This window comes from Camelus ferus, chromosome 16, assembly GCF_009834535.1.
Source record: "Camelus ferus isolate YT-003-E chromosome 16, BCGSAC_Cfer_1.0, whole genome shotgun sequence".
Classification (NCBI taxonomy): domain Eukaryota; kingdom Metazoa; phylum Chordata; class Mammalia; order Artiodactyla; family Camelidae; genus Camelus; species Camelus ferus.
Window position 1 is genome coordinate 15,021,176 of NC_045711.1, and position 16,049 is coordinate 15,037,224.

The following is a 16,049-nucleotide window of genomic DNA, read 5'->3' on the forward strand; positions in this document are numbered from 1 at the left end:
GGCTTGAATGCTTTGAATAAGGAGAAAAGAGGAGAGAAGAATTTAAAGTGACCTATTTCAGTTTCCTGTTCTATTGCAGAAAAGCCATAAAATGAACCTGAGCTGTGGCTTCTCTGTAGCCTGCGTCTGGCGGGCAGGACCCTCATGTCACTCCATGTCACCGCTTAAGAGCTATAAAGCCCCATTCACAGAGCTGGTGATTATTCACCTTGGGCCTGAGGTCACGCCATATCCACAATCGATAAAACAAACGACAATAACAACAACCAAAAGGAAAAAACCCCACTTCAATTTTCTCAAATCTCCCAAGATTTAAAAAGGAACAAAAAGTTACTGGTGTGTTTGCTGACTGGAGTGATTATGTGGTTCAATCATTTTGATTTACAATTGCATCTTTGTCCTTGTAGAAATAACTCTCTGCAGCTGAACAACGGGAGATGGAAATGGATTAACCTTCCAACATGGGCATATAAGATGCGTTCTAGGGAGCAGGCCTCCATTTGAGGTTAATGCAAAGTCTCCAGTTTCTATGAATACACAAAATTAAAGAGCATTCTTTTTTTTTTTTCCGCCTTCATTTTCTTTTCTTTTGATCTGCCATGAAAAGGGAATTACCAGCAGCGTCTAAGCCTCCGCTTTATTTTTCCCCTTGCGCATTTTGCATCATAAAGCGCTTGAGTCTGTTTGACGTGTTCCAGGAGCTCTGAATCTTCAGCTGTTACGTGAAATAGACTTCAGAAAAATGAGAGACAAGAGGTCATTCTGGAATGTAAAGTTTATGGGCCACATTGCAAACACAATTGGCTTTTTTTACTTTCCAGAAATAAATAGACCTGAGTGTCCTCTTTGCACGTGAAAGGGCCACGACACTAGGCCAGCAATTCTCCAAGCTCGGCAGGCATCAGAGTCACCCAGAGGGCCTGTTAAAACAGAGATTGCAGGTCCCCACCTCCAGAACTTCTGATTCAGTAGGTCCAGACTGGGCCTGAGAATTTGCGTCTCTAACAAGTACCCAGGTGATGCCAGTGCTGCTGGTCCAGGGACCCCACTCTGAGAACCACCACCCTGTACTGAACACACAGAAAACTGCTGGTCTCTCCTCAGCCGATCAGGGAGTAGAAGGTTGTACTCCCATGGCTCCATTACTGCCTCCAAATGCACGGAAATATGGAGGCGAGGGGGAGCCCCACTGGCCCGGATTACTGGAACCCCTGCTGTCCCACTTCAGCCTGGCCACCTGCTTCCCGAAAGGACTGGTGGAAATAGACCAGGACCAACCAAGTGAGAACTAGCATAAGCTTACTCAGAGCTTGCTGTCCACAAGGGAGTCCTGCCACCATGCTTCACGCTTTAGGCAGAGACAGAAAGCAGGCAGAGGAGTGGGAGGGCCTTATGGTGTGAAGAAAGACTGTTCCCAGATGGAGGGTGTGTATTTGACTTTGTCTCATTGGTCCTAAGTTGGAAGCAGGGACGAAATTAAGAAAATTGTCAGTTATTAATCAAGTCCTGGCCATTTTGGGGCTGATTGTTACAGAGGTTCTTGCTTGTCTTCCTTGACTGTTATCTAGACAGTAACAGCCTACAAGCATGACTTGCAGCAGGCGGGCTTCCTGAGCTAGTTCCCAGGGCAGGCTGCTGCAGGCTGTGGGTCAGAGTTCTGCCTGGATATATGGTCTGGCCACTGCCTGTTCATATATTCCATCTTTCAGGATGCACAGTAAACACTCCCTTTTTGTAGCTTGCTAAATCCTTGGTACATTCTACACTGGCCAATTTCAATTAAAGAATGAATGATTTTTATTAAGGACCTACTGTGTGCAGAGTATTATGCTAGGCATATGAAGTTTTATAAAACATAGGCACCCAACTCAGTAAGAAGCAGTCTAAGTCATGTGGGCAGCAAGGAGAAAGAAAGATGGGGCAGATGCTGCTTAAACTGTTCCAGCACATTGACTGCAGAGGGGAGAGGAAGAGGGAGTCCAGCGTTCCTTTCCTTCCCCGGGTCAGGGAGCTTGGTCCCAGCTGAGAGCTCAGCTTTGCGCCTTCACATCAGGAGTTGGCATTTTTCTCTGCTCTGCAGGGTCAGATCCCCACTGGTCACGTCTGAAGTCCCTCTACCCTCAGTAAACCCGCTGCTTCTCTGCTGCAGGTGGATGATCTGAAAGCCAAGCTGGCCACACAGCAAGTGGAGCTGAAGCAGAAGAATGAAGATGCAGACAAGCTGATTCAGGTGGTGGGTGTAGAGACTGACAAGGTGAGCAGAGAGAAAGCCGTGGCAGACGAGGAAGAGCGGAAGGTGGCCCTCATCATGCTGGAGGTGAAGCAGAAGCAGAAGGACTGTGAGGAAGACCTGGCCAAGGCAGAGCCGGCGCTCACAGCAGCCCAGGCAGCCCTCAACACCCTCAACAAGGTAGGAGGAACATCTGGGCACCTGCTCGCCCCTGGGGAGGAGCAGTCTCCCCTGACCCGGAGGCATCCCAGGACCTTGGTGTTCCAAAGAGATACAGGGCCAAGTCGGGAGGGCTTGGCTGGGATCCAGCTGTCACTGGTTTAGTCATTAAGCAAACAAACATTTATTTAAGCTGATTATGTCAGGGTCCACGAGCTACCAATGAAATCCCAGAGAGGTGAGTCTGAGAACTGATCAGGACAGGAGAGGCCAACCGGTCCAGCCTCCCCGCTTCACAGGTGAGAAAGCCAGGGCCCAGAGGAGAACTGACTTACCCAGAGTCACAGGCCTCAATATTAGAGCCAGACTTGAACTCACCTCTTCCAAATCCAAGCCCAGAGATCTTCCAGCTGTGCACCCGATGGTCATTTCACCCATTATGTACCAAAGGACGCACCAGCCTTTTAAAGCCCTATGAAAATGTTTAAGATATGAGACTAAAATAAGACGTGGTCTCCAAGATATAAGAAAAAATCTACAAAATCAGACTTGGCAAGTATCCGGTTGTCAACACCATGTAACTGTGTGTCAGTTAAACTCAGCGTATATACATGACCGTTCAGGGCACAACCATGACTCAAGATGTATTTAGGGCAGGGGTTTGTTTGTTTGTTTCCTTTAAGTTTATTCTGTGTGTTGGGGGAGCATGTGGTTACTACTTCTTCCTTTTAGAGTTTTGACAACTAACCTTCTTTCCCATTTGGGTGACCGTGGCTGAGAGGCTAAGCAAGAAAGGCAGTAAAGGGGGCAGACAGACTCGTGTCATCAGAGAAGGACTGGAAAGCTGACCGTTTATTGGGATGTGCACACAGGCTCTTTGGAGACCTCCCGCCAGTCACTGGGTCTCTCCCCTGCAGGATGCTTTCTCCTCCTTCTCCTGAGAGTCTAGCTGTTCGCCTTTCACATGGACCACTTGTTGGTCAGGGACTAAGACGACCTATGCTAGATGCGTCGTGCGCGCAGCTCCCCTCCGCTCCACAGGAGACATCTGTGCCTCCCTTCTCCAGACAGGCGCTGAGAGCGCTGGCCACCCACTCGGTGAGCTGCCCCTCGTTCCACCATCGGGGGACTAGCCAGCTGTTCTCAGCATGTCAATTTGTGGGGTGTAAGCTGGACCCCAGTCCACTGTGTCACTCAAATTGCGGGGGAAACATTTAAGCTGAGTAGTCTCTGTGAAGCTCTCTCTCTAGACCTGATGTGGAAGGGGCCGATGCCCCACTTCCTCCCTTAAAGGCACAGTGGGCGGGACTCACCAGCAATTCTCACTAAAAATTCTCTCTTCGTCTTCGGTGTCCTGACTCTTAGATACCCTCATTGCAGGGGAAAGGTTTGAGTCAAAGCACTGCTTTCATTAGTTCTATGCAGCCATCTCATACCTCCCTTTGGAAGGTAGCATCTCTTGGCTTAGGGCCCAGTGAATCTGAGACTAAATTGGGGACATTGTAAAGTGTATAGTTACATATAAATTGCATTTAATGTGAGATATGAGTGCATTTTAGTATTTTTTTTATGATGTGGGATGAGAGTTCCCTAAAAGTGAGTACCTATAAAAGCCTTAAATGGGCCTCTACCCTCCATCAATAGGGAACACAAGATTTCTCCAAGAAATCTGTGGTTATCGTCAGGCAGACTGGGAAGTGGAGGTATAGCCCACTTATGCCACCACTTCTCAGTCTGGACCTTTTAATCCAGCCAGGCCAGCCTCTCCCTGACCCCTCACAGCAGCATCCGTTTCAACCACTGGGCCTCTCATTAGATGGTGCTGCCACTGCCACCATCTAGGAGTCCCTCTCCTTTCATCTCGTTCTGTCTAAATACTGCCCATATTTCAAAATCAAACTTACATTCAAGATCAATCTCTCCCTTTTTTTTTTTGATTTCCAGAGCACAAAAAAGAGACCACTTTATTTATGCACCCTCATGGAGTATTCAGTGATCATTTCTTGCCGAGAAGATGAATGTCTTTCATAAGATCTTTTGACACAGGATTATATTTTCTAAGATGAGCTGAGTCCCCGTACTGGCTAAACTATTCACTCTGTGTGGCTCTAGGGATGGTTTTGTCTTCTCTGAGCCTCCATTTCCTCATCTGTAAAATGGAGGTAATAGTCCCCTACTAGGTTGGTACAAGGATTAAAGGAGATAACGAACGAAAAGCAGCTGAGAGTTGGCAGCCAGTCAGTAAGCGTTTGTTGTCGGTGATGGTGTCCCTATGACCAGTGACATCTCTTCCATTTGCTTCCACAAGGCTGGAAACAGCGAGAGCCCGTAAGTACGCTTGATTAGTTCGCTGGCTAGTTACCTGATCATTATTAGTAGAAATAAACGCTTAGAGATGAAACTCATGGAAATGATGGGAAAGGATTCTGAAAACAGCACTGGACTTGACGTCTAGCTGCCTCTGCCACAGAGGAAGTGAAACTCATTTTTCACGAGTGCCTACGTCGTACTGGACAGTGTGATGCGTGCTGTCTTCTGACCGGCTGTGTAGCCTGGCACAAGTCATGGAGTTCTTGGCCCCTCACTTTCTCTTCTGTGTTACACAGAAAGGGGCAAATAAGAATTAATGGGCTCTTTATCTCACACTCCCATCCAGTCTCTTAGCAAATTGTGTCCATTCCACCTTCAGAATATATCCAGAATTCAGGTGCTTTGTACCGTCTCTCCTGTGACCACCCTGGTCCCAGCCACCATCACCTCTTCATTGGACTATTACAGTAGCCTCTCAGTTGGCTCCTTGTTTACATCCTCGTTCCAGTGCTGTCTCAAATTTTTCTACATTCACAGGACTATGGTATTTAAGGACCACTTCCCTATTTTCTCATCATTTTCAAAGTTAACAATAAATCTTTAGTTAATACATAAAGAATACCTGTAAATCAGAGTGTGGCAGTGAGTCTCTGCACATTTTAAGTCTCTGCTTTGGCAGGTTTTATTTCACTTTTATAGCTCAACTGAAATAAATCCAGGATAATTTTTCCTGCCTTTAGTTGAAGAATGGTTTTGCTTGCAATTTCATGGCTTCTTTTTTTCTCCCTACAAAGTTACTTGGCATTTTCTGTTTATTTCCTATGTATTTCGTAGAGTAAGCTTATTTTTTTTATTATACAAATAACATACAATGGCACTTTTACCAGTAAAACTAATTCAAGTCGCATAGAATGTATAGGGTAAAATATAAAGTTGCCCTCCTTTGCACTCCAGCCCCAGTCCTCTTCCAAAAGAGGACTCCTGGGATAATCGGAGCTGTACCTAGTCCAGCAGTTTTTCTGTGTATTTATATTTGTGCAAAGGCACAGTGTAAAATCTATCACATTTAAGTACAACTGGGTTACGGCAGCTTACTTTTCCTCGCAAAACAAGACTGTTTCATGCCAGTACGTACTTTGAAACCTTATTTAGTGCTTTGTAGTATTCCATGCGATCATTGTACTTCACTTTATTTGGCTATTTTTCTATTGTTGTATATTTTGTTTCTCTCTTTGTTTCCAATACAAATATCCTCGTGCATACATCTGCACTGTATACATGCAAATATTTCTTTGAGCCAAGTAAGAAATACAGTGATTTGGAAGAACAACATGGCAGGCTGAATAATGCCTCCTCCACCCCCAAAGCTGGTCACGTCCTGATCCCTGGGATCTGTGTTTTACTGCATATGGTGAAAGTGTCTTTGTAGGTGGGTGATGTTAAGGATCTTGCGATAGGGAGCTTATCCTGGGTTATCCAGGTGGCCGCTAAATGCCATCACAAGGGTCCACAGAAGAGGGACAAGGAGGTCAAAGGAAGAAGAGAGTGAAGTGATGACAGGAGCAGAGAGGGTGGAAAAGCTAGTGTGATGTGCGGTCATGAGCCAGGGAATCAGCCAACTCTGTAATCTGGGAACGGAAGGAACAGGGTCTTCCCTTCAGCCTTCAGGAGGAGCCCTGCCCACTTCTTCAGTTTAGGAATCCTGACCTCCAGAACTGTGAGGTAATACATGAATGTGTTTTAAGTCACTGAGTTTGTGGTAACTTGTTACAGAAGCAATAGGAAACTCACGTAAACAATATGCTCTTTTTTAATAAATAATGCCCAGTTTCTGTCCAAAATAGCTGTTCTTGCTTATAGTTCTACATACTGCTTTCCCCACATCCTTGCCATTGTAATTTTTCTCAATAAGAAAACAAAAAATTTTTATTAAAAAATTTTTTAAATAGTTTGATTCTAATGAGACTAGGTACTTTTTAAAATATTTAGATTCTTCTTTTGTCTGTTATTTTTTCAGATTCTTTGTCCATTTTCTCATGAGATAATTTCCCTTTTTCTTATTTACAGTTTTTTAAAATAAATTTTCACTATTATGTCTTGGTATATATGTTGTAAATATTTTCTCCTATTATTTGACTTTTAACAAGTTATGTAAAAAGTAGATTTCATAATCGAATGATTTTGAGAATTCTAGGGTTACAGAGTTTAACAGATTTCTTTCCTACAGGACTTTTTGAGGCCTTTATTATGTGATAAGCTTGATACTAAAAGTGACAGAGAGAGCACAGAAAAATAAAACCTCAGATTAATCGAATTTATGAATAGTGGTATAAGACATCCATATGAAATGCTAGTAAATGAAATCCAGCAATTTATTCAAACAGTAACATGTACCAACTGGTAAGTTTTCCGTATGTAATCCTACACCTATGAACATACCCAACCGTGGTCAAAGGGAAAAGCTCTGTTGTCATCCTGAGAGATGTCAGAATGGCCCTTAACACAACCCAGCATCCATTCCTATTAAAACTCTTATTAAAGTAGGAATAAAAGGCTATTTGGATATTTTACTAACACACAGCAATCCCAGTCCAGGAACAAAACATCCTGTCTAGTGGTAGAGCATTAGCGAAATTCCCATTAACATAGAAAAAGCGCAGTAACGACCACTTCACTACTATTATAAAACAATTGTCCTAGAATTTCTAGCCAATGCAATAATAAATGAAAAATGGTAATCATGTAAATGTTGTAAAATACTAGACAAATGTATTGTTATTCATGGATGTCATAAAAATATAATAAAACAAATAAAAGGGAAGGGTTAAGGGCCCATTACAGAATTTAATAGCTTTCCTGATATCAGCAGTAGCCAGTTAGAAAATTTATTTTCAAAATAGCAACCAAAACACACAGTAAAAATAAGCATAGATAAATGTGTTAAAACTATGTAATGACAACTACGTATCTTTTTTGAGTAGTATAAAATATGAATAGGCAGATAGGTGTACCAAGTTTGGTCAGGGAAGATTTAATATTATAAGGATGTCACTACTCCTCAAATAATTTATAATTTAAATGTAAGTCTAATTTAACTCCAGTTTGATTTTTGGCTTATTTATGTCTAATATCATTAAAAGGTCGTATCATTTAGCCAGCTATTAAAAATTTAATAACCTAAGTGCCCAACAATATGGAGTTGGCTAAATAAATTATGGCCAATGTTATGATACCATTTTCAATCCTCACATTGAAAAAAAAATGTAATAGTGTTACCAGATGTTGAAAAGAATGAGAGTGTATACAGATCCTCTCAAACACTGATGACTAGTATTGAAATTCCTGGAAAATAATCTGGTAATGTGTACAAAGAACATTAAAAACGTTCTTATCCTTTGACCTAACAAATCCACTTCTAGGAATGTTATCCTAAAGAACTTATCTAAGATTTTCACAAAGATTTATATGGAATGCCCAGCAAAGCATTATCCATATGGTAAATTTGTGGAAATGACCTAGGTTTCCAAACATTGAAACTTGATTTATGCCTCATCCCTCTGATGGTATACTGTCTCCAAAAATCCTGTTGAAGAGGAATAACCAGTGACTTTCCGTCAGACCTCTTTTTAAAATGATCAGTAAGTTCTGCTTGTACTAGCTCCGAAATATGTCCCAAATCCAGCCCCTTCTCACCGTCACACCAGGAAAAGCCTTAGCCCAGCGGCCGCAGCCTCCCGTACTCATCCTCCACGTGCAGGCCTGCCCCGCCATGGGGTTCCTCACAGGCAACTCCCTCTCAAAGCAAACCCTGTCATTGCAGCCCCTGCCCACACCCCTCCACTGCCTTCCCGCTGAAAGTAGAAGAAAATCAAACTGTCCAGTGGCTCTGGGCCCCCTCGCAGTCTGGCCGGCCTGCCTCTCCGCCCTGCCACTCCTGGCCATCACGCCTGCACAGCGGCCAAGCTGCTTCCACAGCCGGACCGAGCGCTCGCAGGTCCACGTGCCTGCAGCAGCCCCCTGCGGACCTCTGTAGCACTGCCTCCTTCCTGTCGCTTACATCCCAGCTGGCATGGCATGCAGTCCCAGTGGCCTTCCCAGAGCTCCCCCCGAGTGACAGTGGCGTCATCGCTCCCCAAGAATCCACTATTCCATTAGCCCTCTTTCTTCTCAAAGCACCTCTCAGTTTCCAGTGTATCAAAGGTTGGCTTCTTTTTTTACCCACCTCCCTGACCTAAATAAGCAAAAGGACTTTCCGTTTCTTATTTACCGCTCTGTTTCCATGTGCCAAATGAATGACTGTGCAAACACACTCATGCACTCAGCAAAAACTCCCCGACTGCCCTTTGGGCCAGGTGCTGCTCTGGGTACACGTGATGCATCCACGAACGAAGACCCTGCCTCTATGAAGATAATTTCTAGCACAGCTGAGCGGTGAGAGACAAGAAGCATCACGAGAAAGCAATGTTTACAATGCGTCAGAACATGACAGATGCTGCTGAGAAAAGAAAACCATAGAGCAGATTCAGGGGGAGCTCTGGGGCCGGGGCCGCTGGGGAGGAGGGTGGAGGAGGCAGGAGGTTGCAGCATGAAAGAAAGTGTGAACCTCCTTGAGAAGGAGAAATTTGAGTACAAACTTGGAGAAGAGCAAATTCATCAGTCAGACGCCTGGGAAGAGCAGTCAAAGCCAAGGTAGCAGCTAGAACAAGAGTCTCGAGGCAGGAAGCGGAGCCTGCCTGGTGCTGGCTGGCTCAGAACCGCGTCTGCCTTCTTCTGAGGAATGTCTGTTCCATCCTGTGCGCCTATTGGCAGTGCCACCTCACCTGCCCCATGGGGATGGGCTCCAGGAGCCTCACCTAACTGAACAAGATCTTTTCCCAGGACTTTTTTACTTTGACTTACAGTGGAGAAAAAAAAAATCTTCTTCCTTCCTGATTGCAAAGTGATGGATGTGAGCCTGGAGCTCCCGGCACCGTTCATCTCATTCAGTCGTTCAACACACTTGTTGATGAGCACCTAGTGTGTGCCAGTTACTGTTCTAGGCACTGGGACTGCCGTGGTTAACCAAAGAGGTGAGGTCCCTGGTCCCAGACGGAACACTGTAATTCCAGAAGGAAAAAGTGGTCATCATTTCCGATTGCCCCGAGCTCTGTGAGGACGAGCAGGAATGAGCCCGTGTAGGAAATGACTAGGAAAGGGAGGTTGGCCGGAGAGTCTGTCTGAGAGGTGGGGCTCTTGAATGGAGATCTTGATGGATGGGAAGGGCTCAGCCACGCAAATATCTTAGAAGAATTGTTCCAGGCAGAGGTCCTGAGGTGGGAATGAGCTTGGCAGTTAGTACGCTAGGAGGAGTTGCCCGTGGCAGAGCTTAGCGGGCAGCTGAGAAAGCGGCCCAGGTTGAGGTCAGAGAGGTAAGTTGTGTGGCTTGCAACACGAAGAAACTGGCTTGCAAAAAAGGAACTCGTGCACAGGGAGAAGCAGAAACAAGAGAAGGTCTGGAGACTCCTGCTGACATCCAAAACGCAGTTCCCCTGGTCCTTACAAACGGCAACCAGCCCATCCTCCCCAGATATGTGAGCGAGAAAATTCCCCTTTGTCCTTCAGCTGGGTTTTCTGTCTCTAAAACCAGAAGAGGTGTGATTAATTTATAGGTATATATGAATATTAAAAAAACTGGGAGGAATTACATTGAAATATTAACAGTGATGTATCTGGGTTATAGAATTCAATTTCATCTTTATACATTTTGTATTTTCTTAATTCAGTACATCGTACATGCTTAACTTAAACTGTTTTAAAATTGTGGGGTTTTGGTTTCTGATCGTATTTTTTCACTGTGTCCTCTTCTGCCCGGGAGAGGCTGCTTCGACAGGTATGCAAGCACACCTCCCACACCGGTGCTGCCTTCGGCCCTGTGCCTGACAAAGTTGTCATGACCAAAAGTGAAAACAGTTGTAAGGAAAAACAGAGAATCTTCCTAGGTGCTTCCATTAGGTGCTAGAAATAATCCCCCTTGCGTGTTGATTTCCAGGCCCATATGCACCCCCAAATTAATTTGGCACAAGAATCTCATCTTTGAAATCAAGATCTTCCCCCCGCTTACAAAATAAGCCGTCAAAATAAGTGCTTTTGAGGTCATCAATTTCTCACTGACAGTCCCCACAAACCTTAAATCAAAGTTATATGCATTTCTGACAAAATTTCACTTACAGATTTATTGCTTCCAACTTACGGATGAAAACACTGAGGCCTGGAAACTTGAAGGGACTTGCCAAGGTCAACACTTTCAGCCATATCTTTCCAGAACAAGTGAAACTTGGAGCAAAGGACAAACTGACGTCTAGACAGAGGCAGTGACTGCACAGGCAGTGCCCAGCTTTCTGTCTGAATTATTTCTTGGCAGGAAATGCAACTTTGCTATCAGGACAGTCAAGTGTAGTTAGAACAAGCTCATGGAACAAAGCAGTTTAATTAAAGAAAAAAAATTAGTTGGGTTATAGTGCTATTCTCTTCAGTCTAAGATGGAAATTAATTTATAATAACCTTATCTTTTATTCATGGCATGCTGCATATTTCAGGGTATGTTGGCATCCTTATGTTTTTCAGCTGCACATGAAATAATTGTGTGTTTCTGATGGGCTGCGAGTCAAAGCGCGGAGAGAACACAGCTGAGTCTCAGCTAACCATTCAGGGGACTCTGGAGCCACTGGGGAGTCGCCTTGGCTCCCTTTCCATGAGCCATGAGATTTAGAATTCCGAGGGCTGCTGCAGGCTTCCCAGGGCCCTCTCAGGTCCATCACCCAGAGCCCAGTGCCATGGTGGCAGAGGACAGAGAGGGCCCATCCGTTTTCATCTAACGACCTGCCTCTCTCTTCCAGACCAACCTGACGGAGCTGAAGTCCTTTGGTTCCCCGCCCCCGGCTGTCAGCAACGTCACTGCGGCGGTGATGGCGCTTGTGGCCCCTGGGGGCAAGGTGCCCAAGGACCGCAGCTGGAAGGCCGCCAAGGTCACCATGGCCAAAGTGGACAGCTTCCTGGACTCCCTCGTCCACTTTGACAAGGAGAACATTCACGAGAACTCCCTCAAGGCCATCAGGCCGTACCTGCAGGACCCCGAGTTCAATCCCGAGTTCGTGGCCACCAAGTCGTCTGCAGCCGCAGGCCTCTGCTCTTGGGTCATAAACATTGTGAGGTTCTACGAGGTGTTCTGTGACGTGGAGCCCAAGCGCCAGGCACTGAGCAAGGCCACCTCGGACCTCGCTGCTGCCCAGGAGAGGCTGGCTGCCGTGAGAGCCAAGATCGCGGTGAGTGACCCCCAATCCTGAGACAGACCACACTCTCCACCAGGCCCCAGGGCCCAGGGGCCTGATTTTTAAAGAAAACCAAATTCTTTCGCAAACTCCCCTGACTTTTCAACAGAGGAAACTTCATAAATGTCTTTCTAAACTACTGTATCATCCAAACAAGACAGATCCACTGGACCATGGGCTTACGCTTTGGTCCTGAAGGATTTCCTCCTTTTCCTCCAAGGAAAGAAGAGATGACAGATGGATACAGATAATAGATGAACAGTGTTATCCACTGAACCAGTGGATATCATATTAGCCACAAATGCATTCAGTATTTTTTGCACATCTGATAGTTAAGAACAAAAGGTCAAAAGCTGGAGATTCTTTTTCCTCTTTGAAATGTAGGTTTTGGTCACATTTCCTCACCTTGTGCACCATTACCTTCCATGCTGGCCAGCTGTCCGCCCCTCTCACTCTTAGTGGTGTGGACATCTGGGCCTGCTGTGCGTGTTTGATGCTACCTGCATCATTTTATAGAAGCTTTTAAAAAAGCACATAGCATATTGTAGTTTGCGGGGTGGTCCCTTGGCCATAAATATAAAATTACTAACCTCTTTGTTGATATTTTGGTGGGGGGAGTAATTAGGTTTACTTATTAATTTTTTTAATGGAGGTACTGGGGATTGAACACAGGACCTTGTGCGTGCTAAGCACGTGCTCTACTGCTGAGCTACACCCTCCCTCCTGTTTGTCGATATTTCGATGTGTCCCTCATCCAGGATTGGGGGATGGAGGTGATCTTGGATTCACACCTGTTTGGGAGAGATTTACCCTTGAACTTCATCTTTGCCATTAAAATGGATGTTACCAAAGTGAGAGGTAGAAATCAGAACCCTGCAGGACAGCATAGCAGCTGAAATTCCATCAGCAGACCTACCAGTCCACTGTGGGGGACCTTTAGAAAGGCCTTTAAAGTGCCCAAATTTCAGTTTCCTGTAGTTAAACGGACACAGTAATCATCCCTGCTTCCTGAGTCTGCTGTGAGGACGAAAGGAGAGAAGGCACGGAAGCACAAGCCCAGAGCCCAGCTGTGGGGACGCAGGAGTCTCTCGGCCATGGATGCCGAGCGTTCCTCCACCCCGCCTCCTGCACGTGCCTCGCGTGCATGCACAAGCCCCGGTAATCAGTCACTGCTGTCATCAAGTTCAGTCCAAAACAGTCCCTGGATCTTTCATTTCTACACGTGCCTTCCAGGCCAATAGGATTCTCGCTGCAAATTTCTCCTGACGCTAAAAAGGGGCTTTACAGGTTGTGAAAAGGAGGACTGCAGACATGCGGCATGTCTCGTGGGTTTACTGATAGATTAAATTCTATGGCTGAAGGCTCTAGTTCAGAGATCCTTGCAACCAGTCTCTCTATAAAGAAGAGATGCTTTGGCAAAGCAACTAGTCTCTCCATATGTTTGCTTTATAAATCCAGATGTTCATGGGCTGGTTTACTGAAAATGTGATAATCACCCCCACAGTGGCCCTCTTGAAAGAACACCAAGGGCAAAACACTGTAACACCCCCTTGACTGTTGGTGGAGAGAAAGATCTCTGATAATTTTCATGTTCTTCAGTCTCCCCCAGAAAAGTGTTACAGGAACTGCATTTTCAAAGAAGTCTTACTCAAGTTATTTTAACCAAAGGAACATTTGGTGCAAAGGCAGTGTTTTCAAAATGTTTATACCTTTTCAGTAGCCAACATGCACGCGATGGGCCCACTCAACCTGTGAAAGCAAGCAGAATATTTTAAAAATACTTGGCTACCTTAAGAAAGCACTTCTTTTCTGCCAAAATATTTTTTGAAAAAAATTCATTCTCACTCTTAACAACCTCCTCTCCATCCTTTGCTTATATCCTCATGTCTGTCGATATCCCAAGAGTGCAGACACTTGCCCAGTATGAACAGAAGGGACAGGCCAACACCTATCCCAAATTGGAGGCCCACCCAGGCCAGGAAAGTGCCTCCCTCTGTGTCCCTGAGGTCATTGCCGGCCTCCTTCAGTGGCAAACCCCCCAAGCTTTATTTTTAGGATTTTAGGATAATTCCAACCAAATAATTCTATATTCAAGATCCATAAAGGGGAAAAAAGCATCTTTCAAAACAGATTATACAAGGTAATTTCAATTTGATTTTATATATATATATATATATAATTAAAATATATACAAGTATAAATAGTGGTGGTGATCTCTGGGTGGTAGATTCTGGATGGTTTTTGATTATTTGTCTGTATTTTCTCTTTTTTCTATCATAAATGCATATGATTATTATAACTTATAAAAATAATAGTAATACAAACAAGCAAGGTATTTGCATTGAGTGTTTGCTCACACGTAAGTCAAATATCAGATCAGAGAGAAGAGCTTGGAATGAGAAACAACAGTCTCCTGCCCTTTTCCTTTTTTGTGTGAATCAACTGATCGTTGATGCCACTCAGAGCTTGCTACCCAGTGGCTGACGTGTGCTGTATTTAGCCTGCACATAGTGTTCGAAAATGATTCCATTAATTGCCAATATTTGAAACAAAAAAATCTGATTTCTGGCCAGTCTTTTTTTCCCTTTCTTTCTTTCTTTTTTGGTGGAGGGTAGGTTAATTTATTTATTTTTAGAGGAGGTACTGGGGATTGAACCCAGGACTCCATGCATGCTAAGCTTGTGCCCTACCACTTGAGCTACACCCTCCCTGCCACCAGTCTCTTAATAATCAAAAGATTCCTGAATATCACTAACTGACCCTGGAGTTAAGTAGTGGCTTCCCACTCAAGCAGGCATTTTTTTCATAGTCCCCACCAGCTCCTATTTTTTTTTTTTTTTTAACATTAGACTCATCTGACTAGTTCACATTGTCTTCCTGACCTCTGCTCATTGGAATTTCCATCCCCTGTCTGTGTGCTGTGCTGGCATCCTTATTCTGGTTGTATCGTATTCAGGCAGTCGACTTTCTGCCGGATGAGGCTCTAAGATTCTTATCCCCGTGTCTTCCTGGCATCGTAACAGCAACTGTGTTTAGCTGATGTCACCTTCATTTCGTGCTCCATCACATAGACACCGCTTCCTTGGAGCCCTCGGTTTTCAAGACGAAACCATTACCCTTTCCTTCAGCTCTTCCCCCTCCCTCCTACCTCCGACTTCTGTTCTCATTATTACCGTTACTTTTGCTTTTGCATCACCAAGACTGAAAATATCTACATTCTGTTCTGTAACCAACATTAATTATCCCATGCTCTGTCCACTGACTGATTCAAAAAGTTGAAAAATCAGTAAATTCCATCTATAGTCTATGAACCTGCCTATATTGTTCATAGTAGATCTGAGTACAGTTACATTTCCTTTGTTTATACAAACTTTTCCCCCTCTGAAGTTTTTACTTTCTTCCTCTCTCCCCTCTCTCTTTGATTAATTCCTTTTGCCTGGCCTCAATTTTTTAAACACTCCGTCTAGTCCAGTGTTCTACTGAGTCCCCTTTGCTCATTCTCTCATGTCCCCAGCTCAAAGCTCCAATCAGTGTCAGGGAGTAATCACATTCTCTGCTTCCTTGGGTTCTTTCCAGTGATATCTAGATCCCATGCCTTCTTTCTTGATTTCGTCTCTTGTTTTGCAACAGCTCATTCTTAAGTAACTTTCTCAGAAATGTTATTGTAAGAGGTAAATTTTCTAATGTTCCATCCTGGAAATATCTTTTTATTTTTGAACTGAATCGACAATTTTGCTGAGTATTAAATTCTGGTGCTAATTTTTTCCCCTCAGAACACTACTTTATGGGTCCCATTCCTTTGGGTCCCATTCCTTTGGGTCCCATTCCTTTGTTGGTGCACTGTGCTTCTGACTTCCTGGAACTCTTACCACATTTTCCTTATTCTTGGTGTCTGAAACTTTACATGGATGTGCTTAACGGCCGCTCTTTCTTTATTCATTGTGCTTGGCATGTAGAGGCTGATTTCCTTCGGTTCCAGAAGATGATTTTGTATCTCCCTTCTGCCTCCTTTTCACTCTTCTTTTCTGGAATGCATACTGGTT

General features: G+C 44.5%; 1 protein-coding gene across 1 annotated transcript in view; it reads left to right on the forward strand.

Moving 5' to 3' along the window:
* DNAH9 (dynein axonemal heavy chain 9) overlaps positions 1-16,049 on the forward strand; it is a 266,848-nt gene that overhangs the window by 187,666 nt on the left and 63,133 nt on the right. The window contains 2 exon segments of the mRNA XM_032498821.1: positions 2,150-2,410; positions 11,575-12,000. Of these exon segments, the coding sequence (XP_032354712.1) occupies positions 2,150-2,410; positions 11,575-12,000 (687 nt within the window).